Source organism: Epinephelus moara, chromosome 20 (genome assembly GCF_006386435.1).
Source record: "Epinephelus moara isolate mb chromosome 20, YSFRI_EMoa_1.0, whole genome shotgun sequence".
NCBI lineage: Eukaryota > Metazoa > Chordata > Actinopteri > Perciformes > Serranidae > Epinephelus > Epinephelus moara.
This window is the reverse complement of record NC_065525.1, coordinates 37,699,125-37,725,897: the sequence shown is the minus strand read 5'-3', so window position 1 is coordinate 37,725,897 and position 26,773 is coordinate 37,699,125. Positions and strand designations below refer to the sequence as shown.

General features: G+C 41.8%; 1 protein-coding gene across 1 annotated transcript; it reads right to left on the bottom strand.

Moving 5' to 3' along the window:
- Positions 1-1,157: 1,157 nt before the first annotated feature.
- lamb4 (laminin, beta 4) lies at positions 1,158-26,609 on the bottom strand. The gene is made up of 35 exons (XM_050073364.1): positions 26,477-26,609; positions 25,497-25,672; positions 22,741-22,876; positions 22,446-22,519; positions 22,103-22,291; positions 21,778-21,841; positions 21,430-21,644; positions 20,656-20,776; positions 20,338-20,526; positions 19,912-20,067; positions 19,645-19,748; positions 18,958-19,037; positions 17,829-17,968; positions 17,707-17,744; positions 17,488-17,619; positions 17,202-17,390; positions 16,796-16,908; positions 15,955-16,075; positions 15,542-15,722; positions 15,230-15,373; positions 14,853-15,084; positions 14,422-14,579; positions 13,425-13,649; positions 13,089-13,306; positions 12,744-12,840; positions 12,300-12,663; positions 12,003-12,163; positions 10,653-10,855; positions 10,247-10,444; positions 7,181-7,325; positions 5,849-6,056; positions 4,976-5,111; positions 4,714-4,884; positions 2,642-2,795; positions 1,158-2,465 (listed from the first exon to the last, which is right to left on the bottom strand). The coding sequence occupies exons 1-35, from the start codon at positions 26,496-26,498 to the stop codon at positions 2,326-2,328; spliced, it is 5,394 nt and encodes a 1,797-aa protein (XP_049929321.1). The 5' UTR covers positions 26,499-26,609; the 3' UTR covers positions 1,158-2,325.
- Between the last annotated feature and the right edge of the window lie 164 nt (positions 26,610-26,773).

Below are 26,773 nucleotides of genomic sequence, written 5' to 3'. Positions count from 1 at the left end.
TTATTCAGAGACATGGTGTCTCTTTTTATTTTTATGCTGATGATACACAGATATACCTGCCCCACAGACCCTGGAATGATGTGGTCACTTAGTGGCTGCCTTACTGATGTTAAAAGCTGGATGTCAAAAAACTCTCTTCAACTGAACTCAGACAAAACAGAGATTGTTATCATCGGGCCCCAGCACGTTACTCAACAAATTCTGCCTTTGTCTGGTCCCCAATTAGATCATATCAAACCTGTTGCAAGAAATCAGGACAGTGATTTAAGTTTTGAGCAGCATGTCACAAAGCTTGTGTAATTGTGTATCATCATCTTAGGAATATTTCAAAATACGATCCATTTTAACTTTTAAAGACACAGAGACAATTTTCACCTTCATCTCTTCACATCAGGATCACTACAACAGCCTGTTTTCTTGCCTGAATCTAAAATCTATTTACTGACTTCAGACTGTGCAGAAGTCAGCCGCCAGGCGTTTAACTCTTTACACTAGCCTCCAGAATGTTTTAGAAACGATTTTAAGATTTTACTGATTACTTTTAAGGCTCTTCAGAAAAAAAAAAAAATTGATCAGTGATCTCTTTTAAGTCCCTTCTTGAAACATACTTTTATCAGAGAGCCTTTCCTGATTTTAACTGAGTTTTAAGTTCATTTAAACTCTTTCATTTCCTCAGTTTTTATGTACTAGAGTATTTTCATCAGTTCTTTTAAAAAGTTGTTTTCATTGACATGTAAAGCACTTTGTAACTCTGTTTTGAAAGGCGCTTTATAAATGAAGATTATAATTATCCTTATTATTACTGACACCACCACTAATATGACTGGCAAGCAGATAGCGAGAACGTATAACTGTCCCCTTTGACCTTCTAGCATACGTGACAGACAGTAAGGAAAACTGAACACAAGTGGTCAGCTGGAGCTGCATTATAGACCCAGGTGTGAAAGGTGAGGAGTCTCAGCTGTCTGAAACATGTTAACACCATCAGGTATAAACAGGCTCAAACTGACACATCTAGAATACATATTTTATAGATTTGATAATGATGTCATGATTTTCTGCAGTCAGATATAAATTTTTGTGAAAACTCAGTTTTCAAACAATCAGTAAAACGACACAACTGTATGATGAAGAGTAAACAGTATTTTATTGTATAAATGTCAAGTATTTGCATAACCTGTAAAGATACAACATGTGAAACATATCACTTCAACAAATATATGAAAACATACAAATCTCTAAAAGTTCAAGATAAAAAGTGAAAAAAGTATAACTACTGTTTTCATTAGATTCAGTCTGAGTCATCGTTCTCTCAGGAAAACACACAGAACTTCTGTGTACTTTATGAGGTGCAGTACTTCACTATGTAGTACTTACAAGTACTTCAGCATGTAGTACTCAGTACTATTTGTAAGAACCTGTGTTTCAGTATCTAGTACTCAATAGTATTTATGAAGTGCAGTATTTCAGTATGTAGTACTCAGTAGTACTTGTGAGGATATGTGTTTTTAGTATTTAGTACTCAGTAGTACTTGTGAGGACATGTGTTTTTAGTATGTAGTACTCAGTAGTACTTGTGAGGACATGTGTTTTTAGTATGTAGTACTCAGTAGTACTTGTGAGGACATGTGTTTTTAGTATGTAGTACTCAGTAGTACTTGTGAGGACATGTGTTTTTAGTATGTAGTACTCAGTAGTACTTGTGAGGACATGTGTTTTTAGTATGTAGTACTCAGTAGTACTTGTGAGGACATGTGTTTTTAGTATGTAGTACTCAGTAGTACTTGTGAGGACATGTGTTTTTAGTATGTAGTACTCAGTAGTACTTGTGAGGACATGTGTTTTTAGTATGTAGTACTCAGTAGTACTTGTGAGGACATGTGTTTTTAGTATGTAGTACTCAGTAGTACTTGTGAGGACATGTGTTTTTAGTATGTAGTACTCAGTAGTACTTGTGAGGACATGTGTTTTTAGTATGTAGTACTCAGTAGTACTTGTGAGGACATGTGTTTTTAGTATGTAGTACTCAGTAGTACTTGTGAGGACATGTGTTTTTAGTATGTAGTACTCAGTAGTACTTGTGAGGACATGTGTTTTTAGTATGTAGTACTCAGTAGTATTTGTGAGGACATGTGTTTCAGCATGTAGTACTCAGTAGTATTTGTGACAATCTGTGTCTCAGTGTGTAGTACTCAGTAGTATTTATGAGGACCTGTGTTTCAGCATGTAGTACTCCGTAGCATTTATGAAGTACAGTATTTCAGTATGTAGTACTTAGTAGTATTTGTGGGGTGCAGTATTTCGGTATCTAGTACTCAGTAGTATTTATGCAGTACAGGTGGGGTATGTTTCGGCTCGTTTGGAGATTTCCCGTCGAATTGAATCCACCGTGTCCAACAGCGTGGACACTTCAGCTGCTTTGTCCTCTTTACTCTTGATCAGTTGCTGAATCTTCTTCTCCAGATCTGACAACACAGAATGAATAAACCTGTACAGTGCTGCACATACTACCACTGCAGATAATACTGCAGCACTACTGAGCATTACACTGTCCTCCCACTGGTTCTGTTACTACAATAACAAACATGATGATGACTTTTGAATTAACCAGACTACATAACAGTTAAAGTACTAATACTACCTTGTATCTGTTGCAGTTTGTCCTCCACCTCTTTCTTCATCTTCTCCGCCTCGTCCTTGATTTTCTTCACTCGTTCTGCAGCGTCATCCTGACCTGTCTGATTCGAGCTCTTCTGCTGTAAAAGCTCAAACTGCTTCCTCACTTCGTCCAGCTCCTGGTACAGAGACAGACAGTCAGAACACTGTGACAGTACACCAAGAATACAGGTGTCTGTGGTAGCCATAGCAACAGTACTGCAACTAACTAGCAGCTGAAACTAATGGAGCTATGAACTGAAAACTAAAATACCTCCTGAATGTTACGCTCTGTCTGTAGCCTTATTTACTTAAAGTCCTCTGGGTCAGTTGTCGCTTTGTCAGTTGTCTTACTGGTTCAGTGTGACTGGTCCTATTGTCAGTTATCATACTGGTTCTGTGTCAGTTGTCTTGCTGCCAGTTGTCTTACTGGTTCAGTGTGACTGGTCCTATTGTCAGTTATCATACTGGTTCAGTGTGACTGGTCCTATTGTCAGTTATCATACTGGTTCTGTGTCAGTTGTCTTGCTGTCAGTTGTCTTACTGGTTCAGTGTGACTGATCCTATTGTCAGTTATCATACTGGTTCTGTGTCAGTTGTCTTATTGACAGTGGTCTTACTGGTTCGGTGTCATTGGTCCCATTGTCAGTTGTCTTATTATCAGTTGTCCAACTGGTTGGGTGTCAGTTGTCTTATTGTCAGTTGTCTTACTGGTTGGGTGTCAGTTGCCTTACTGGTGTCAGTTGTCTTACTGGTTGGGTGTCAGTTGCCTTACTGGTTGGGTGTCAGTTGTCTTATTGTCAGTTGTCTTACTGGTTGGGTGTCAGTTGCCTTACTGGTTGGGTGTCAGTTGTCTTACTGGTTGGGTGTCAGTTGTCTTACTGGTTCAGTGCCAGTCATCTTACTTGTTCAGTGTCAGTTGTCTTACTGGCTGGGTGTCAGTTGTCTTACTGGTTCAGTGCCAGTCATCTTACTTGTTTGGTGTCAGTTGCCTTACTGGTTGGGTGTCAGTTGCCTTACTGGTTGGGTGTCAGTTGTCTTACTGGTTGGGTGTCAGTTGTCTTACTGGTTGGGTGTCAGTTGTCTTATTATCAGTTGTCTTACTGGCTGGGTGTCAGTTGTCTTACTGGTTCAGTGCCAGTCATCTTACTTGTTCGGTGTCAGTTGTCTTATTATTAGTTGTCTTACTGGTTGGGTGTCAGATGTCTTATTGTCAGTTGTCTTACTGGTTGGGTGTCAGTTGTCTTATTGTCAGTTGTCTTACTGGTTTTGTGTCAGTTGTCTTACTGGTTGGGTGTCAGTTGTCTTATTGTCAGTTGTCTTACTGGTTGGGTGTCAGTTGTCTAACTGGTTCAGTGCCAGTCATCTTACTTGTTCGGTGTCAGTTGTCTTATTATCAGTTGTCTTACTGGTTGGGTGTCAGTTGTCTTACTGGTTGGGTGTCAGTTGTCTTATTGTCAGTTGTCTTACTGGTTGGGTGTCAGTTGTCTTACTGGTTCTGTGTCAGCTGTCTTATTGTCAGTTGTCTTACTGGTTGGGTGTCAGTTGTCTAACTGGTTCAGTGCCAGTCATCTTACTTGTTCGGTGTCAGTTGTCTTATAATCAGTTGTCTTACTGGTTTGGTGTCAGTTGTCTTACTGGTTGGGTGTCAGTTGTCTTACTGGTTCAGTGCCAATCATCTTACTTGTTCGGTGTCAGTTGTCTTATTATCAGCTGTCATACTGGTTCTGTCTCAGCTGTCTTATTGTCAGTTGTCTTACTGGTTGGTCGTCAGTTGTCTTACTGGTTGGGTGTCAGTTGTCTTACTGGTTGGGCGTCAGTTGTCTTATTATCAGTTGTCATACTGGTTCTGTCTCAGTTGTCTTATTGTCAGTTGTCTTACTGGTTGGGTGTCAGTTGTCTTACTGGTTGGGCGTCAGTTGTCTTACTGGTTCTGTGTCAGTTGTCTTATTGTCAGTTGTCTTATTGGTTGGATGTCAGTTGTCTTACTGGTTGGTCGTCAGTTGTCTTACTGGTTGGGTGTCAGTTGTCTTACTGGTTCGTTGTCAATTGTCTTACTGGTTTTGTGTCGGTACTCTGTTTAAAAGCATCGACAGCTGACGCCAGGGCGTCTACAGCCATCAGTCTGTTCTGGTCAGTTTTCTTCTTCAGGTCTTTGATCTGGTCTTGCAGATTTTGCGGTTGACGTTTCAACAGCTTCCTTGCAGCGTCATCCAGTTTGTCTCTCACCTGAAACATGACAAAAAACATATTTAAACATGTTAACATCAGGCAGGGCTGAACCAAAGGGACAGACGTTTGAGACTTTTGGAGTATTTACAATACGGAGTCTGTCCTTGGCCACGTCTCTGTCTAAGGTGGCTGCGTCCAGGTCGTCGTTGGCTTTGTCCTGAGCTCTCTCTGCTTGATAAATGTCTTTCTTGATCTCTGTCACATCAATGTTCTTCGCCCGCTCCCTCAAAATAAGAAACAACAGCAACAAGGATTTCTTTAAGGAACTGAGGTCAGACATGGAGGAACTCAGCCAATCATAAACCAATAAATCAGGAGAAATAAACAAATCAGCCCTGAGTGAAACCTTTGTGTTTTCAGACAGCTGGTGATTACTCTGTGTTTTAGTGCAAGTTTGGTGCTTTAGTTAAAATTCAGTGTTTTGGTTCAAATTAAGTGCTTAAGTTAAAATTTAGTGTTTTACTTAAAGTTTGGGGTTTTAGATAAACTTTTTCTCTTTTTTTTGAAGATTATTTTTTGGGAATTTTGCCTTTATTAGATAGGAAAGCTGTAGCATGAAACGGGGAGAGAGCGTTTTCACGTGAGCTAGTAGGTGCCCCTTAACTTTGATGTTTTAAATAAAGTTTGATGTTAAGAGATGTTTAGAGTTAGAAGATGTTAAGTGATTTTTAATGTTTAGGGTTTTTTAAAGAAATAAATGTTTTTTTTCAGTTAACAAATGCAGTGTTTTTTTAAGGGGTTAAAAGACATTACTTTATTATAAAGAATTAACTTACGTTAAGTGGTTTTACAGTGTTAATAGATGTATAGTTTCTTTAAAAGACATTAAGTGTTTTTTTTAAGTGTTAACAGAGTGTTTTTTAAAGAGTTAAAAGATGTTTAGTGGGTTTTTTTGTGTAAGAGATGTATAGTTTTTTTAAGAGTTAAGATGTTTCGCTTTTTCATGCTTTTAGACACTGACTTGACTTCCTGAGCTTTCTGCAGCAGGTCCTGAGCAGTCTTGGCGTGCTCCTCCAGGTCTTTCAGGTCATTCTGGAAATTGGTGGGCTTAGACAGCAGATTATTGATGTCATTGATCATTGATTGGATCTGATCGGGCGATCGTGGCAGCTGGATGGCTAGAACAGCTCGGGCCATTTTCTCGACATCTTCTGGAGGAACCATTTCATCTGTTGGGGAGGAAACATAATTGTCTCAGACGTTTAGAAAGGATTCAAATCTACTGCAGCAGGATGTGTTTTTTCTTCTGTTTTATTTACCCACCACTGGCTCAGCAGATGAAGCTTCTGAAGCTTATTGTCAAGAGCTAATTTTGTATTTCATGTTAACATAACTATAAGTGTCAGACTTGTAAATATCATCCATGTATACATAACCACTCAGTTTTTTCTGAAAGCTCTGATTTTTATAAGTTAGAGCTCAATAATGTGTCTGAAAACCAAATAATGGACGCCTCACATATATGAGAGTCTTTTATCTGTAAAGTGATCGGATGGCTGAACCAAAGTCCTCCAGGTCAGGACCAGTTTTGTATAGTATCACCTTAAAGGTGCGGACACACCAAACCAACATCAAAGAACTAGCGGCGACGAAAGCCATCTGCTGCGTCGTCTACGTCGTCTCACGTCGCCTCACATTGCCCTGTGTCAGTTGCATTTGAACACACTACACGGACTACATCCGACGGCCAAGTGGCACGTACGTTCTGCGCCNTAGCGGAGGCTAACTGGCTGTGCTCCCCTCCGGTCATGCTGCGGCTAATGCTCCGCTAGCCGCTCCCAGCTAGCTCCGGTTTGTTATTCAGGTTAAAGTGGGAAGAAGCAGCGGGTCTGTGAATGGGAGATGAATTAATCCTGCATGTATACAGTCAAATGGACCCAAACTGGCCTGGGTGCTCTGCGCATGCTCCACCTTGGGCTTTGACCCTGAAGTCAATGAGCGTTAAATGTGTAACAGAAGACATAGCCGATAACGACATGGCTGGAGGAACGAGAGACACAGTTCATGCTCTGTCATCTGAAAGTGTTAAATATTTTAAAATACATGGATGGGAGTTAAACACAGAATGGCGATTGTTTGGTCTGTGATGTAATAGGTCAACTGGAAAAAGGTCTAGTACTAACGAGCTGGAAGGAGGCATATCTCCACCTATTGTAGCGGAGTCGGACATACTTCAGTCAATAAATCACTTCCCCTCTTGTGCTTGTATACTGGGACAAAGACAGTAGTCTAATTGAATGGCCTAGTCAAGCTGTAACCGTCAGTCAACTTAACTGTGCATGTACTGACTGACCCGTCAAGTAGTCTTTCACTCGTTGGAGAAGCTCTTTGATTCTATTTTTCTCTCTCGACAGAGAGTCTATGTTGTCGTTGATCCGGTCCTGGAGGTCTTTGGCCTGGTCTTTGGTGCTCTGAGCCGCCTGTTTGGCATCATTGATCTGACAAAAAAAAAAAATACACAGTGACGACTTTTATTTAGGGAAGGATGATGAACTGAGGGAAGAACTCAGGGAAGAAATCTGAAACACGAGAGACCAGGAAGAAACAACACCACGAACACTGGGATGAACACAGGACGAACCAACAAGGAACAAAGGGAGACACACAGGTATATGTACACAGAAAACCAATCACAAGAACGAGACACAGCTGGAGCAGGAGGACGTGGACAAAAGGAGTTAAATGGGGATTGGCTTACAACAAGGGTGTGGAGGGGAACACACGGGTGGAGCAAACAAGACTAATACAGAACAGGTGTGAGGGGAAGACTCTGGGAACAGGGAAGGACTAACGAGAAAGGTGTGATAGAAAACAGGCGGGAAAACACAGAGACAGGAAGTAAAACCAGACACGACACATGAGGAGAGAATATACAAAAAAAACAGGAAACAGATTAAACATGAATGAATCACATGAAACAAGGAACGCAAACAGAAAACTCCAAAACAAAGTCCAGAGGATAACAGGATATAAACAAACCCAGGATCATGACAGCATTTTACCACTCATGGTTCCCTTGTCTCAAAATCAGTGGGTTTTTTGAAATGTTTAGATGCCTGAAATAAGGTCTGTGGTTAACACAAGCTGAAGAGACTTTCACCTTTTGTTCTACGACATAAAATATGTCAGTGAATACCTCACTCGTTTAGTGTGAAGCTTTAATGTGTCTTAAAAAAGGCAGTTGCTAACAAGTGGCTAAATGAAACTACAGGATGTCATCACACAGAACATTGCTTAACAACCGTGCTGTGGGGGCGACATTAAGACATGCGACCATGGTGTAGTTCATTATAGCTTGACAGTACGACATCTATTGCACGTCTGTCCGTCCTGGAAGAGGGATCCCTCCTCAGTTGCTCTTCCTGAGGTTTCTACCGTTTTTTTTTCCCCGTTAAAGGGTTTTTTTTGGGGAGTTTTTCCTTATCCGCTGCGAGGGTCATAAGGACAGAGGGATGTCGTATGCTGTAAAGCCCTGTGAGGCAAATTGTGATTTGTGATATTGGGCTTTATAAATAAAATTGATTGATTGATTGATTGATTGAGTAGCTTAATCATTTAGGCTGCATTTAGGTTTCACCAAACATAAAGTGGTGCTCATTTGTGAAGATAATGTTGCTGAACAAAACGTGCAAGTATCATGCAGAGTTGGGTTACAAAGTAACGCGTTAGAGTACGCAAAGTAACGCGTTAGAGTAGTTTGATTACTTTTTGCAGTAACGAGTAACCTAACAAATACATTAGTACATTTTCAAACAAGACATCAGTTACTTCCGTTACTTTTAGAACGCTGGTCCTTCAGCTCCGAAACAACAACGGCTATCATTTGGTTCTAATAACGGAGATAATGTTAAACCTATCAGTCTAAAAGAAGCCAGTATCTACGGTGGAGTCTAAATAGGTGGAGCAGGACTCCCTGACAGACATATTTCAGACTCAGGACTTGCATTATGACTGGTACACGCTATACGCTGGTACTCACCAATTATCCCCGGTCGTCTTTCACAGCGTGTGTGATGTCATCAGGTTATACTTGTCCTATTTTTATCACTTTTACTATTATTTGAGTCACTGTGTGTGTTCATGTTCCAGCCGACATGTTGTTGGAGTCACCTAAAAGCATCAGCAGATGGCAGGAGCTACATTTGAAGCGCCATACGTAAACTATCAAGCTACTGTATCTTCCACAGGAAGTTCTGACAAATGTTTCNTGTGCCAGCCGACATGTTGTTGTAGTCACCTAAAAGCGTCAGCAGATGGCAGGAGCTACATTTGAAGCGCCATAAGTAAACTATCAAGCTACTGTACCGACCGTGAGGATGTGCCATTGTTTGCTAGCTTGATGCTAATGACAGCAACGTTAACTCAGCAGGTTGACAAAGTGCCTCTGCTGTTTCACACCATCATTTCCCCCTTTTACTCTGTGTGGTAACATCCCTAGAGGAAATATTAAAAACGCTGGAGTGTTGTTGTCATACAGTTGTCTACGGCAGCAGATCGTTGTGTGTTTCTACTGGTCAAAGTGACGGCTGTGATGGGAGAATTGGATCTCAGTGAAGGGCAAGTGGTCCATAACTTTAATTTTGGAGACAAAAAAATGTAGGCTTAGCGCCCTGTGGTCCATTGCCCAATAGGAAATGTAGAATACTCAAAAGTACTTTAAAAGTGCTTGAGTTACTTTACTCAGGGAGTAACGCAGTAAAGTAACTGGTTACTTTTTTAAAAAGTAACGCAGTAACGTACTTTGATTACTTTTAAAGTAACCCTTACCCAACACTGGTATCATGCCACAGAGTTTATTTTTGGCAATGATCCAAAATCCATATTTATGTTGTTTGTTAGCTTGTTAGCTTGTAGGCTAACTGTCAGTGGCTAAGAATGACTCTGCGTTAGTGTTTGTGAAACATAATGATATCTGACACAATAGGGTTTTTGATGGGCCTAGATCAGGAAAGGAAGCTCCAAGGTCCGGTTTATATAAAAAAAACCTGCACTCTCCACTAAGACTGCCCTCTAAAGTAGGAAATTTGAATCATCAGTGGAAGACCCTTCAGTCGACTGAGATTGCTTCAAGTTGAGCGGTCTTATCTCCGCTGGTCAGTGTGCTGTGCAGTGTGTGGGGACTTCTAGGGATGTTTTGGTGGATAATCTCAATGTAAGAACTAGTTTGTGTGGTGCAACCTGCTTTCATCTAGTTAGTACGCGTAAATCTTAACATTGTTACGTTATAATCAGCCTTTACGAAGAGTTGGTCCTTGAAATTAAAAGCTGGTTCATCCTTAAGTCCCATGAAGGGGACTGGAACTCTGAGTCTGTTCCAGTACCAGCACCAGTGGTCCCAGTGGTCCCAGTGTAAACCTGCCTTGTTCTTGGACTCCTGCAGACTGGATGGAAGTGTGCTGAGTTGGTTCTTTGTTTTCTCTGCTGTCTCTGAAGCTTTCTGACTGACAGGAACGACTCCGTCACAGTTTGGACCTCCACATTTCCTTTTTCCCAGACCCAGCTCACACAGAGCTCCACCACACCCAGAACAGTCCTCCAGACCTGGTTGTCCACAGACCTGCATCAGACCACAACACACTAGTTAAAGAGCATGACGAGGTTCGTTTACCTCACTGTGACTCTCAATCACTTGCTGATCATTAATCACTTCATGATTTATATCCACTTTACCCGACACTGCAGCACACAGCGTTAAGACACACTCTTCATACACACCTCTGATTGGTTGATGTGTAAGTCATGTGACTCCACAGGTTAATGCTCACCTTTCGGTTGAGGTCGACCACACTGAGCTCTTTGATCTTCTTCTCCACCGGTGCCAGGTCTCCTTTGTCGCTGTCCATGCTCAGTTTGCGTTTGACTTCCTGTCTGGTGTCCATGGAGTCCTCCAAGGCTTTGTTTGCGTTTCTCACTCTCTTCTCGTCCGACATGAAGACTTTATAACGCTTCTGGATCTCTTCCATCAGCTCTACAACAGGATGGGAGGATACACTGAGGTCAGAATTAAACTAAAGTGCAGGTCTGTGATAAAGACATAAATGAGAAGTTCAGCAGGTTTAATGGTGCTGCTGTGTTTCTGTCTACATGTGTGCAGGTGACTCTGGCGCGGGAGGAGGCCCAGCAGTGATGTGCCTCCTGGTAGCTCCAGGAGTAGCTCATAAATGAGGGCCTCTGTGAGGAGATTAAGATCTGAGAGAGAGAATTTAACAGTTTATAAAGGTGTCAGTGGACTCCTCGATGTAAGAGGTCCTGAACCAGCAGGACTCGTCTAGACCTAATAAGAGGGACTTCTGGGCTACCTTGTTGCCTGCTGCCACCACAGCTCCACTCTGGGTGGACGGATGAATAAATTCAAATCAAATCTGTAACACAGTTAAAGCCCCTCATTTTGAGTTGATTTTGGCGACCCTGTGGACAAAAGCGGTAGTGTTTTGCCAGAATGAAGCCTACATTTCCCATGAGCTCTAGCGTGTATTGTCGTAAAGACGCTTACCTGGCTCGCGCATGTGTTTGTTTTGGGGATGAATGAAAGAACAAGACGGGAAAACTTTACTCCCGCTCCTATCAGGGATCCCAGCTCACCTCTGCCGCGCCCCAGTTCCACCTCTCCGGCGTAAGCGCCACCGCCGCTGGGGTAAACGCAGCAGTCAGCTGGTAAGGCTGAAGGCCTGTTTGGCGAGCACTTCCACGGCTTCTTGGACTGAGTATGGAGCGGTGCCTCGCCTCTTTATTTCTTGGCACTCGCTGGACCCTGTCGACGCCTGGTTGGTACCTGTAGTCGGCCCCGGATGCGGTGTTCCAGCCCNGTCTGAGTGCCGTAAATCGCTTCGTCCTGGAAGCGACCTGGGGCGGACCCGGAGACAGTTTCCTAAAGGTATGGATATACACTATATAGAAATAGCTTATCTTCACACCGATGGTCTCATTTGCTGTTGTAGGTCACGCACAGACATCAGCAGAAACAAGAGACTTTTGCATATCCAGTTAAAAGTTCCTTGTAGCAGCTTTAAATGTGTAGACAGTGAAGAGGTCTCAGTACTTTCTGAAGCTCCTTCAGAGATGGATTATATCTGTGTTTCTACTGAGTTAAAATATTACAAAAAACATCACTGTACCCTCCACATCTTCATCTTCAGCGTCCGGATCCTCGTTGAGTTTCTCCTTCAGCCTGGTTAGAAGCTTCTTAAAATCCAGGCGAATGTTGTCGATTTCAGTGTTGAGGAGAGGAGACGGGTCGATCAGGATCAGGTATGGGTCGATGGAGTCTTTCAGCTTCCTGTGAGGAAGAAAACGAGCTGACGAAAGCGGAACAAGGCAGCCTGAATAATTTGCACCACGTCTTTGCATTGCAGTGATGAGAAACAGCTTTAAAACCACACATTTTCCTTGAAGTTAATGACTGCAGAACTTACCCGATCATCAAACTCAGTTTCTCCACCTTCTCCACCTTTGCTGGGGAGAGTCCCGTCAGGTTGGCGAGGTCATCCAGCTTAGAGTGCATCTCAAGCATCCGTAGATGCGGGCTACTGCCTCCGGGATGCAGGTCATCACGAGGGATGAAGGTTCTCATCCTCTGAGCGGCTCGCTGGACATCAGTGACGTCCCCGGCCCAGAGGGTGGTGCATGGGTGGCACTCCTCACATGCTGGGAACGCTGAGTCATAGCCAGGGGCGCACTCGTCACAGAAGATACCGGTGACACCGACGCGACAGATACACTCACCCGTTTCAGGGTCACATGACGGACGATCAGTCCCCTCCAGGTTACAGTCACAAGCTGAGGAGGAGACAGGAGAAGTTTAGAGCTACATCACAGAGGAAGTTAAAGGGTGGAGGTGTGTTTGTGTTTTCACTCACAGATACACTGCAGGTCTGGATTCCCAAAATGATTCTCTCCACATTCGTCGCACTGTCTTCCTCCAAACTCGGGACGACACGGACACTGTCCCGTCACCTGAACGCATCACTGCTTGATTCAATAAATGTTTTATCTTCAATCATTCATCTTTTATAGTGTGTCGCTATAAAATGTCTTTTATTGTGAAAAACTAAACTGTTAACATAATTTTAACTCATTGACTGAACATGGAAACTTGTGTTCTGTAGTATGAAGGAAATAACATGAAGGACAGTGAGTAAAAGGCGGAGCCTGTGCTCGCTGTGACTGAACAGGACGGTGTCTGTGGTTGGTGGAGGCCTTGCCTTGTCACAGATGTTGTTGAAAGAGTTAACAGGATCACAGCTGCAGGGCTGACATCCCGAGGCTCCATCCAGGTTCCAGTACCCGTCCTCACACTCGTCACAGAGGACGCCCATTGCCCCTGTCCTGCAGGGACACTGTCCCGTCCTGGGATCACAGTAACAGGGGCTCCCCAGAGGACACTGAGTCACCTCTGTCCCCCGTCGATCACAAGAGCACTCTGAGAAATACACAATAAACACACAAGACACAATACATAAATACTTTCTTTCTCTTTTCTTCATCTTCTTCTTCTTATTATTATTATCTACATTATAATTTTATACCCTTGTCTTTACCTTTGCAGTCCTGGTCCAGGGCGTTGCCATAGTAACCAGGTTTGCAGTCTTGGCAGTGTGATCCCATCGTGTTGTGGAGGCAGTGCAGACATTCTCCCGTCAGGCTGTCACAGGCATTGCGATCATCCGGGTCGATGTTGTTGTTGCAGGGACACTCCTCACAGCTGGCACCTTGCGACGCCAGGTCGCCAAAGAAACCAGGGCTGCATCTGTCGCAGCGCACACCTGAGATATTCACAGTCAGTTTTAATTGTTGGGACATATTCACTGTCTTTGTGTTTAATGTAAAAATGGGGAAAATCAAATGTCACAATATTTATGACCAAATACCAGGGCTCTGTTCTTGGCCCTCTGCTCTTCTCTTTATGTATCTCACCTTTGGGCCAAATTAAATGTATTCATGGAATATTGGATTAATTTCTGCTGCCAGACATCAGTTTGATCAGGTAACACCAACTCTCCACAACTGTGTGATTTCTCAAAGCTTGAGATTCAGCCCTTGTTTTAGATCAACACAGTAAAGAAATCACCATGATTGCCTTCTAGCACCTTGAGCTAAAAACAAGTCTTTTTTTTAATCAGCAGATGATGTAGAAACCCTCGCTCACTCAGACTGGATTGTAATGGTTCAGAATGCTGCAACAAGAAACTAAAACTAGTAAATTCACTTCACTGGCTACCAATCCATGTCAGATCAGTTATTAAGGTGCTTTTTATGACCTACAAATTTGTACATGGGCACACCACTTCCTGCCTGTCTGATCTCCTTAAAAAGTTTACACTTAAACCAATACTTTTTGCTCTCAGAATACTACAGGCCTCCTGCATGTCCTTAGATTCAAGAACAAGTCAACAGGCAGCAGAGCCTCTTCCCATTGAACCAAGAACCCTTAAAGTTCAATCAGGACTTTCCCCTCTCAGAATACAGAAACGACAGAAGTCTGTCTCCAGAGCTAAAAAGAAGTCAGCAGGCTGCACGGCCTCTTCCAGCTCCTACCTGTGTGCCCCTCCCTGCAGTCACAGGTCATACTGAGGGACTGTGGGTCATTGTGGCAGGATATGGCGAAGAATCGTCCGCTGCCCTGAATGTCTGGACACAGGCAGGGCTGACAGGGCTGTCTGGAGACAGGGTTACCATGGTAACCCTCCACACACCTGCATCAGCAACACAGGAGCGTCATCAAAACCAGAGCACCTACAGGACTCTGTCGACTTCAGAGCATATGAAGAGTAAAATATCCAGAAAATCCAATTTGAAAATGGTTTCTAAACATGTGGATTAATGGAATAACATATTTTTATGATGACATCATCAGGAGGTCAGTTGCAGTAGGTGTTCTCACCTGTTGGATTAAAACATGTATAAAGCAAACCTGTAACAGTGCAACCTCTGTTATTCATTTATACATATATTGTGAAATATATAACCTGTCACAGTTTGGTCCCGTGGCGTGCTCCCTGCAGTTCAGACACTCTCCAGTTTCTTCATCACACACCTCCGACAGTCTGTTACACTCACAGGGTCGACAGACCGGGAAACTCCAGAATCCAGTCTGACAGCGATCGCAGCGTCGACCTGTGACCTCTGAACGACATGCACACTGACCTCTGACCTGATCACACAGCTCCGACACTGAACCACGAGGGTCACACTCACATGCTGCAAACAAACACGAAGAAAAAAATCAGTTTCGTTCATTTGTCCTAAAAATGACCCAACCTTCAGAAGGAATCGTTTTTATTCGATTTATCTTGTTGCATCATTTCAGAGGTGTGTTCAGATTTTGGTTATGATAGTTCCTTACGTTGGCAGCCCTCGGGTCCGAAGCCAAACGTCAGTGGTGCACAGGTATCACAGCAACGGCCAATCACATTGGGTTTACATTCACAGAGCCCTCCCTGATTAGTGCAGGATGGGCCACGAGAGCCAACGACGTTACACCCGCAAGCTGACAACAGGTAGAAACACAAAGATGAACTTAGAAAACAAACATCATCATCTTAAATGAAAAAAAAGCTAAAATCTATAAAAAAGAATGGTTAGTTATGGATTAATGGCGATGCGTTTAACTACTTTATCACTTAGCTCTGTTGTGGATTTGTCTTGAACTACTTACGAACAGCTCCCTTGTGGATTCGTGCCGACATGCTCTTGATAAGTCCCTCACAGACTTCTGGTAACGCCTCCTGTGGACTGAGCTCAGCAGCCAATCCGATGCAGCGAAAGCGGCGGAAAGAGTCAAGGTCACTCTCGGAGCAGAAATCTCGGACAGACTCGATGCTGGGAATCAGACCCATCTGAAGAAATAACAGACGTAAATAATATTTAATGAACAATGTTGATATTTGTTATGCAGACAGCTGTGTTTTTGATTTTAGAAAGAAGACAAATGTGCTTAATTATCCTTGTATACAAATATCTCCAAGTATCAATCATGTGGCGATATATAAACACTGACACACCTGCTGCTGAGCTGTTATTGAACGGTCAGACCGTCAGTCACTCATAACAATTTGGAGACTTACTCACCGAGTCGATCAGGATGTGTGAGCTGGAGGGGTCGTCAGATCCGGGCAGTTTATTAAAGACGATGTCCACAAAGTACCGACCGCCGGCGTTTAGACACACCGGAAAATCCAGAATACCTCCTCTGGAGACAAACAAACAAACTTGTAATAAAGTCCAGGACTGGTGAGGCAGATTTCTCCACTGATCCTGCGCACAAGGACATCTGAGTTTACATCAAGTCAAATCATCACGATTCTTGCTTTCCTTTGGTTATTTCTAATGTTTCGAGTTATATAGCTGAGCTTCTGACTACCTATGCTCCAAGTCGTGACCTGAGATCCTCAAGTCTGCCCTCACTAGTTGTCACTAGATTGAGGTTGGTAACTAAAGATGACCATCAAGGCCCCAAGGCTCTGGAGTCCTCAGCCTGAGGAGATGTCGCTGGCTAGCACATTAGCTGTTTTTAAATCAATGCTTAAAACATATTTTTATAGTAAAGCTTTCACTTTGAATACCTGATTTGTACTTATGTGATTTGTAGCTTTTAGGTTTTATTTCCTTTGTATTGTTTTGTTGTCTTATTATTTTTATGCTATGTACTGTCATCCTTTGTTGGGACTTCTGACAAAACTGCCATCTGTTTGCAGCTCAGTCGATGTGACATACCGTCCGCTGTGCAGAGGATTGTGGGTCAGAGTAGCCAGAAAAACATGCTGGCTTGCATACTGAAAAATTGGATCAGATATTGTTGAACATCCTGGTATTTTTGGCATACTGCATTTGACATACTATGTATTGGGACATAGTAAATCTTTTTCTGGCATACTATATAGTGTGGTAGTATGGGGATTGGGAGTCTCACCTGGAGTTTCCAGGAAGAACCAGCGTTTTAGTTCCTGTCGGGTCGCTGCTGCAGCCACCGTCGCCCGGCGACACTGGAGTAATGCTGACTGAAGCCAGCCAATCAGACGGAGACTGCAGAGAAAGTTCAGCTGACATTAGAATACAGGAACAGAAATTTAATATTAAAGCAGCCAGAAAATAAAAGTCATCATGCAGGTTGATTTTATATATTCCGGCATTAACTGTTAATTATTTCTGTCAGAAATGTTAAAATTTAATACTTTCTGTGTTATTTCCTTTACGGTCGAAATGATCCTTTCTAACAGGAAGTAAGAAAAAGAAACACTGGCAGAGTTTATTGTTTAAAATCTGAAGATTAAATCTTAAATCTGCAAAAACTCCAGAACCCTGCCTGCTGTCTTTACCTCCGGCTCGTAACGAATCGCCAGCTGGTAATCCATTGACGACGGGAGATTGTCCACGGTGAACCTAAGCCCCGCCCGGTCCAACACTCTGACCAATCCCAGGCCGGTCCAGGTGATCGGCTGACCAGGTATTCTCTGACGGGGGATGATCTGCAGGGCGTGACCCGGCTCCAGAGGGATGCCGTTCTGCTGCAGGACAGAAACATCAGTGATGCTCAGGCTGAAAGGTCAGACTGGGGCATAGGTCAAAACAAATGTCATAAAGGAAATCAATAAAACATCCCACCTGTCCCTGCCTCCTCTGACGTGCGAGTCGTCGAGTCCTCCGAACCAAAACGACTCGTCCATTAGACAATTTAAAGTCGTAACCCTGTTCTCTGTAATACTTCTCACACTGAGGTAGAAGACCCGGGTTCAACTGAAAACACACACAAATACTGCAGGTAAAATACACACTGACACTGTCACTAATCTCTGATCGTCATTTATACTCATCGTTACACACCAGAGAAGAAGACGGAGGAGGAGTCAAAGCAGGAGGAGTAGAAGCAGGAAGAGTAGGAGCAGGAGGAGGAGGCGGCGGTGGAGGAGGTGGAGGAGGCGGAGGAGGGGGTGGAGGAGAGCCAACTCCATGCAGTGGAGCAGCGAGCTCTGCCTCATACAGGAAGTAGTCCAATGGAGGCAGGAAGTACCCAGGAGCAGGGTCAGAGCAGCGCCGACCCACCATGTTGGGTAAACACTGACACTGTCCTTCCTCTGGAGAACACCTGAGGAGACAGGAAGTAAAGTATTGACTCTTCATGGTCTCATGAATTCAAGTTTCCTTTGTGATGTTAACTAAGGCTGTTCAGACTAACAGCTTCGTCCTTTAATTCTATTCATCCATCCATCGATTCTCATTCGCTTATCCAAGGGACAGTGGGAGCAGCAAGCTGAGCAAAGTACTGCAGACGTCCCTCTCCCCAGCACCGTCCTCCAGCTCCACCTGGGGGATTCTGAGGCGTTCCCAGGCCAGATGAGATACATAATCCCTCCAGTGTGTTCTGAGTCTCCCACCAGTTGGACGTGCCTGGAAAACCTCTAACTGGAGGCACCCAGCAGGATCCTGATCTGAAGTTGACCTGAGTTCTGAGCTCCTCACCCTATCTCAAAGGCTGAGCCCAGACACCCTACGGAGAAAACTAATTTCAGACATTTGTATCTGCAATCTCATTGTTCCGGTCATTACTCAAAGCTCATGACGACAGGTGAGGGTTGGGATGTGGATCGACCAGTGAATTGAGAGCTTTGCCTTCCAGCTCAGCAGCTGGCGCCTTCATCACTGCTAATGCCGCACCAAACCACCTGTCCATCTCACGCTCCATTTTACCCTAGATCTTGAACAAGATGCCGGAGATACTTGAAGTCCTTTTCTTGGAGCAATAACTCTCTCCCAACCCAGAGGGACCAATCCACCGTTTTCCGGCAGGTTGTTCTGGTACCAAGTACACTTATGAACCACCCTATGCTCAAACATGGTGGTTGTTATGGTGAATCCATGACTCGCACAGAAGTCCAAAAACAAACCACCACTCAGGTTCATATCAGGCAGGCTGTTCCTCTCAATCACCCCCCTGCAGATTTCTCCGTCATTGCCTTCATGAGCGTCGAAGTCCCCAGAAGAACTATAGAGTCGCCTGTCTGTACCCTTTCAGGGACTACCCCCCAGAGACTCCAAGAAGGCCGAGTACTCTGAACTGTTTAAGAGGAAACATACCTGGTGCCGTGAGCTCCTCCGATATCGCAGTCACAGGGCGAGCATCTGTACACTGAGTTTCCCAAACCCCAGAAACCGTCCTGACCACAAAACACAGATAGAAACATATTAAAATATCACATTTTAACTGCATTATTTTCTGCACTTGTAGGCTGTCAAATGTTCCTGTTGCTTATTAATGTAATCAGAGTTCATTCATGTTTTATTAGGAGCAATAGTTCAGTATAAACTCAGACCTCCTCAGCAATTTTAATAAGTATTTCTGGTATTTTAAAACAGTTATAGACCTTGGTTTATTGATCTGTTATTGGCCCAAACAAGCAAATAAGTGGGCCGGTAGTGAGTGACTGATGAAGGAAGTTAGTACAGCTGTGCAGGTGAATGAGGCACTCCGATGAAAGAGGTCTGAGGGCATCTGGTGGACAGGTAAGGAACAGTTACTGATAGTCTCTGAGGAAGTGTGGATATGGCCGGAGAGGTTGACAGAGAGGCAGAACGTGACACATGGAACATAAACAGTAAAGCCCTTTGGGATAGTTGTGCCGTGTGTGAGGTGTAGTGTGAATCAAAGTCCTGTTGTTTCAGTCAGAAACATTCAGCAGATGTTTGTAGTTTTCTGCAGCAGCCACCAGAGGGCAGTAAAAAGACATTTTATTTTACAGACTGGTTCTTAAAGGTAAAACCTACCACACATCGATCACACAGCGGTCCAGTTGCCAAATGGTCACACACACAACTTCCTGTCTGCTGATCACATGTGCCGACACTTCCAAAAACATGACACTGGCACACTGAAACACAAACCATCAGACCGATATGATGAACGAATCAGCATCAGTGTTTCTATAGCAAGAGTCAAAGCAGCAGCTTCATCTCATGTTCGTTATCAGAGTTTAACATTAAACATTAACATAAAGCTTCACTGCTAGAGGTCAAACTAATGTTATTTCTCACCCTGACAGCCGGCGGGGTCGTCCTGTCTCAGATTGAAGAAGCCGTGTTTGCATCGATCGCAGCGCTGACCCTCCACATTTTCTTTACAGATGCACTGACCGCTCAGACCGTCACACAGACCGCCTCCCTGAGAACCGGTCGGGTCACAGTCACACGCTGAAACACAGGAAAATGTAAGTGTATTAATCTGATTTTGACCATCAGCTCAGTCTGCTCATTTTGGATCCATACCCACTTTGTACCCAGGTAACCCCAGCATGACCCATGTGGGGCCAACTCAGGCAAACCCACCCATATGGACAATATGCATGGACCAATATGGAACTCGTGAACAATGTGGATAAAAAATATATGTATATATAAAAAGATTGTGTTCTTGTGACATGCACACATCAGAGGAAATAAATGAAAGCAGCTGAAGCGTACGTATGCAGGCGTGCGGGTCCTCTGCTGCTCTCTGTGGATCTCGATACAGAAAAGGTCGACATCGCTCACACTGAGGCCCAGTCCTGTCATTGCGGCAGTCCTCACACACGCCACCACTTCGGCCGCCTGTCGCTTCAAACTGCGCAGGGTCAAAGTGGCAGGAGTCCGAGTGACCGTGACAGTTACATCCTGAAAGAGACAGGAAACACTACAGCATGATTACAAACTAAAAACAAGATTAATCATAGCCTTCATGCTCATTTCCAACAGAGAAATAATATGCTGTCTGTTTTAAAGAAGAAATGGTTCAGTTTTTACTCCTGCAGATGTTCGCTGTGTTTTCTCCTCCAGGCCTCCAGGGAGTGTCGTGGTGAAAGTCCTGACATCTCTCACAGTTCTCTCCGGCTGTATTGTGCTGACAGACACATCGACCGTGAACCTGAAGAGCAGACAACACCTTTACCTGCAGAAATTACCCAGTGCCTCAGGTGTGCACTGGCTGTTTTGTTCCAGTCACAGTTTGATATAAGCAGTTTCAATCCCTTTCCATAAGTGCTGTTTCGTAGGCAACTGGACTTCACCTCTCATCCAAGAGGCTCCTTTGTTCTGAAAAACGTGAAGACGCTTCAGCTCTTGGATGAGAGGTGAAACGTCTTCAAGAAACTCAAGCAAGTCCAGTTGTGTACGATATAGCACTTAAAATTACCATGACCTGGGCTAATGATTAAAAACAGGGACCTCAAACTGCTGCAGGTCCAACGTGTCACAGATTTCACAGGTGCATTGAGATTAAAATCAACCAGTAGATGTGTTTGAATCAGCGTAAAAATTATGCTTGAATGTGTTTAAAGAAGGAATGTCGATAAATCAGTGAGTTTATCTTGAAGATAATTATTAAATCAAACAGACTGATGATGACATCACAGAGCAGTGACACAATCCACTGTTTACTTTGATTAAATCACATGTTAACATCATCAGGCTGCTACAAAATGACCACAAACACCTCAAGGGTCGGGTCGGGTCGGGTCTGGTCTGGTGTTATCTTGTCTTATCTTGTCGTATCATCTTCTGTTTTAACCACTTCCATACCATGCCAGTCTGGGTGAAGACGTCCCCTCGTCCTCCGTCCACGGGCGTACACTGGCTGGCGTGTCCGTTACAGAAGCAGCTACCTCGAACCACCATGTTGTAAAGAGCGTAGTAATATTTGTCCTCAGGGTTCCTGCGCTTTCGACCCAGCAGAGTGTCGCCCAACGTGAAGAGACGAGTGAAGTTAATACGAATATTTGTCAAGGTGATCAGATCTGAGGACGAAGGTTAGAGAACATGTTAAACATGTGTTTCTTTCTGTGTTCTTTCTTCGTAACAAATAAGGTCTTAAAACACAGCTGACAGCCAATCAAAGAGTGGTTGTCTGTGGTGTAAATATTACCTCACCTTGGATGTTCGGTGCATATGGGTTTTCGATCTCAAAGATGGGATCCAGAGCTTTCAGCACCACCTGGTGGACAAATAGCATAAAACACCTTCTGAATATAAAACAGATTTATAAACACAGTGTTTCCAGGTGTGTTGACCCTCAGGTTGAGAACCTCTGATCTAATTCATTATTGATAATCTTGAGTTTGATTATGACTGAGATACACTCATCTTTGGATTAGGGTTGGAGGATTTAGTAAAAAAAAATTATTCAGATATGGTCTCTTTGTGTGTTTGTGTATTAGTGTGTGTGTGTGTGTGTGTGTGTGTGTGTGTGTGTTACCTCTCCATCAGTGGACGGATCTGATCCAGAGTATCTGCTGTCACAGACGACATCATCGATGCTGTCGGCCGGCTGATTGGAAACTGAAGGGAAATGAAGCAAACAATCTTCTGCAAAGTACCGAAAGACTTTCCAGCTTCGTCCGAAATCCTTTGATCGCTCCACCAACATGGCCGCCGGACGGAAACTCTACAGAGATACAGAGCACAGGAAGTGACATCAGAGAATTATTTCTTTTACTTGTTGGTTCAAAAGTTAAATGACCCCGTAATGAGTTTCGTTTCAACACAAACAGTAAGATTTCATTTGAGCAGGTGAGTATAAAAGTCAGTGTTTGTTTTACCTTGAAGGTGAGAACCAGATGACTGAACTGGAACACGGTCTCCAGATCCAGCCTGATGCTGACCCGATGAACCCCTGCAGTCGACACACGAGGGATGCAGAGTTATAAAGATGAAATACAAAATGTAATTAATATATTTATTATATATTCAAACCAAGAAAGGTTGCCAAACCTAAACCGATCCTCTCATTTAATGACCTGTAGATTGTCACAAACGCCTTAATTTCCTATTGTCTGGATCACTGCAATGCTCTGTGACTGGACAGTTTTAACCTCTACCATGTTTCAGACTGACCGTTCTCAGACTGCCACCACTTCATTTTTCTCTCAGGGTCAAAGGTCGTGATGACGTTCTCGATGCGGTGGCTGTTGGGGTTGTTATAGCGATTGTACGGCAGCCGAGAGTCACATGTAAAACACTTTTGTTCCTCCTGATGGATGAAGACACATTAAAGATACTGATCAATAATCACCATCATCAATATGTCATACAATCAATATCTGAAACTGTCAGTCTGTTGTTAATCAGGAGGTCACATTTTCTTTAGCAGCCTCTGACTTTTTGTCCCGTTTCAATACAAGTTAACGTGTTTTGAACATTTTCCTACTATCAGCTTTCACTTCATTGATTATTGATCAGTGATCTGATTGACTCTGTCAGCTCTTAACACTCACTCTTAATTATGTTGAGCTGATGTGTGAACAACAAGAACACACAATAAATGCTGTAGGTGGTGAAGATAAGACTGAATAAGAATTCTACAGTGTTGAGAATAGTTTGTTATTTTTTTGTAGAGAGAATTTATTTATTTACTTTTCCAGTGCAGAGAATATTTCATTATTATCTATAGTGTAGAGAATATTTCATTATTATCTATAGTGTAGAGAATATTTTTTATTTTTTATAAATTTAACAGTGGAGAATATTTTTTTATTTTTTTTTAATGAATTTAACAGTGAAGATTTTTTTATGAATTTTACAGTGAAGAGAATCTTTTATATTTTTAATGAATTTTACAGTGTAGAGAATTTTTTTTATTTTTTATGAATTTTACAGTGAAGAGAATATTTTTTTTATTTTTTTAAATAAATTTTACAGTGAAGAGAATTTTTTTTTTTTATAAATTTTACAGTGAAGAGAATACTTTTTATTTTTTATAAATTTTACACTGTAGAGAATAGTTTTTATTTTTCTTATAAATTTTACAGTGAAGAGAATATTTTTTATTGTTTATACATTTTTCAGTGTAGAAAATATTTTTATTTTTTTATAAATTTTACAGTGTAGAGAATATTTTTATTTTTTATGAATTTTACAGTGTAGAGAATCTTTTTTATTTTTAATGAATTTTACAGTGTAGAGAATTTTTTTTTATTTTTTAAGAATTTTACAGTGAGGAGAATATTTTTTTTATTTTTTTAAATAAATTTTAAAGTGTAGAGAATATTTTTTATTTTTATAAATTTTACAGTGAAGAGAATACTTTTTATTTTTTATAAATTTTACACTGTAGAGAATAGTTTTTATTTTTTTTTATAAATTTTACAGTGAAGAGAATATTTTTTATTGTTTATACATTTTTCAGTGTAGAAAATATTTTTATTTTTTATAAATTTTACAGTGTAGAGAATATTTTTATTTTTTATAAATTTTACAGTGTAGAGAATATTTTTATTTTTTATGAATTTTACAGTGTAGAGAATATTTTTTATTTTTATAAATATTACAGTGAAGAGAATTTTTTTTATATAAATTTTACAGTGAAGAGAATATTTTTTATTTTTTATAAATATTACAGTGAAGAGAATTTTTTTTACATTGTCGAAAATATTTTGTTATGTGTAGACAATATTAACATTTATTTTCTTTCAGTGCAGAGAATATTTTATTGTTATTTATACAGTGTAGAGAATAGTTTTATTTTTTTATGAATTTTACAGTGTAGAGAATATTTTTTATTTTTATAAATTTTACAGTGTAGAGAAATTGTTTTACATTGTAGAAAATATTTTGTTATGTGTAGACGATATTAACATTTATTTTCTTTCAGTGCAGAAAGTATTTTTTTGTTATTTATACAGTGTAGTGAATATTTTTGTTTTTATGAATTTTCCAGTGTAGAGAATATTTATTTATTTTTATATATTTTACAGTGTAATGAATATTTTTATCTTTATGAATTTACCAGTGCATAGAATATTTTATTATTTCTTAAACAGTGCAGAGAATTTTTTTTTTTACATTGTAAAGAATGTTTTGTTATATGTAAAGAATATTTTCATTTATTTTTTTCTCCAGTGTAGAGAATTTCTTTTACAGTGCATATATATTTCTTGCATTTATTATATTTAGTGTAAAATTTCTTTATTTGTATTGTCCTGTCATGTAAGGAATATTTTTATTTATTTATTTTTTTTCAGTGTAGAGAATAGAAGTCACATTTTAGCAGAAAACAGAGGAGGATGCGCAGTCATCTCATCTGATGGCACAGAGTTAAGAGTACAGAACAATAAAGAAAAGCAATGAACAGAAAAGTACAATAAAAAAACAGAAAAGCAAAGAACATAAAACATAAAACAACAATTAAAAAAACAGTAAAGAAGAGAAAAGAACCATAAAGAACAGAAATGTAAAGAAAAGAGAGAACAATAAAGAACAGTGAAGACCAGAAAAGAAGAGTTAAGAACAGAACAGTGAATAGCAGTTCTAAAAAAAAACTTTCTGTGAGAGAATAAAGGTTAAACAGAATGAGGAGATGACAGAGGAGGACTGGAGGAGCAGGAAAAAGAAAGAAGGAAAAATGCAGTAATGAATAGAAAAGATTCCTCAGGGTGGGAAGAACAGCGTCAGATAATAAAGTGACAGATCAGAACATGTTTCAGTATGAAAGTCTGAGTACGAGCCAGAAACACATCAATCAGCCAGAGAACACAAAGAAACCAGAGGAAGAAAAGATGGAGCGAGAGAACAGAGTTCAGCTGAACTTATAGACCTTTATATACCCTCAGCTCGTCATACAACACCCCCTCCACCCGCCTATAGACTCTGACCTCTAGGTATCCGATGATACAGTAGTTCTGTGGTCCATCCAGACCGCAGGTGGATGAAGCTGACAGCTGAGCTGCTCGACCCACCATCAGGTCACCAAGCTGGGGGTTGCAGGAGCCACCAGGACACTGGTCCTGGGGGTCCTGGGGGTCCTGGAGCTGAGCTGCTGGAAGAAAAACTGCAGAGGGACGGCTGGTTTAAATTCTGACAGAGATCTTAAATCTGTAACGTGTTTAAATTGTTTCAACAGACATGAAGAATATTTCTAATAATAAGAAATAAAAAAAACAATTATGAATCTGTGGCTTGAATACTTTATTCAGTGGAGACATCAGAGAGCTTCAACTAAGAGCTGCAACAACATGATATGCAAGTCTATGAGAAAATATATGCAGTGTATGTTAAATAAGAGAGTCTATACTGTGATAGTGTCAGACAGGCTGCAGGATTTTCCTTTATAAAAGAACATACACGTTCAGCTGTCACAGGTAAGACATGTTTTCCACCAGGATAAAGACGTCATTATACTTATTAGTCTAATTAAGACTAATAACATATCGTATTGTTTGTGGAACAAGAAATTTTCGGGAACAGACTGAGAGGAAAAACAAGTGACAGCAGGTAGGAGAATCCTCCATCAGAGTTCAACAAGTGATCACACGTCTAAAGACACTTCCTCTGCTGACAGGGCAAAGTTTAATACCAAGGTATCAGTGCCCATGTCTGCGCACCTGATACAACCTGGATCAGTCCATCTGGATCAAGCCACCTGATAAAGCCTACAGGGGTCAATACACTGCCTGTCTACCTCCTCTCTTTCTCCTCTCCTCTCCTCTCTTCTTCTCTTCTCCTTCCTTCCTTCCTTCCTTCCTTCCTTCCTTCCTTCCTTCCTTCCTTTCCTTTTAGGAGCCAGGTTTAAGTGATGAGACAGAAATGTGGTGGTGAATAGAACTGATTAGAATAAACTTTATTTACAACTCACCTATAAAGAAGATGAAGATCATGTTGTGCTGCTGGTCTCTGGTGGATTCTGATGGGCTCTGCTCTTCAGTGGACTCTGGTGGACCCCGATGGACTCTGGTGGACCCCGACAGACTCTGGTTTCTGGTGGGCTCTTTCACTGTCTCCAGTGGAGCACAAAAACAGTTCTTGAACAGGTAATGACGAGATAAAATGTACAATTCATTGTTTGACAGCTGATCTGAGGCCAGAGGCCTCATTCAGAAAACTGTGTTGAGGATTTACGCATAAAGTGGCTTACAGAAAACACAGACAGTCT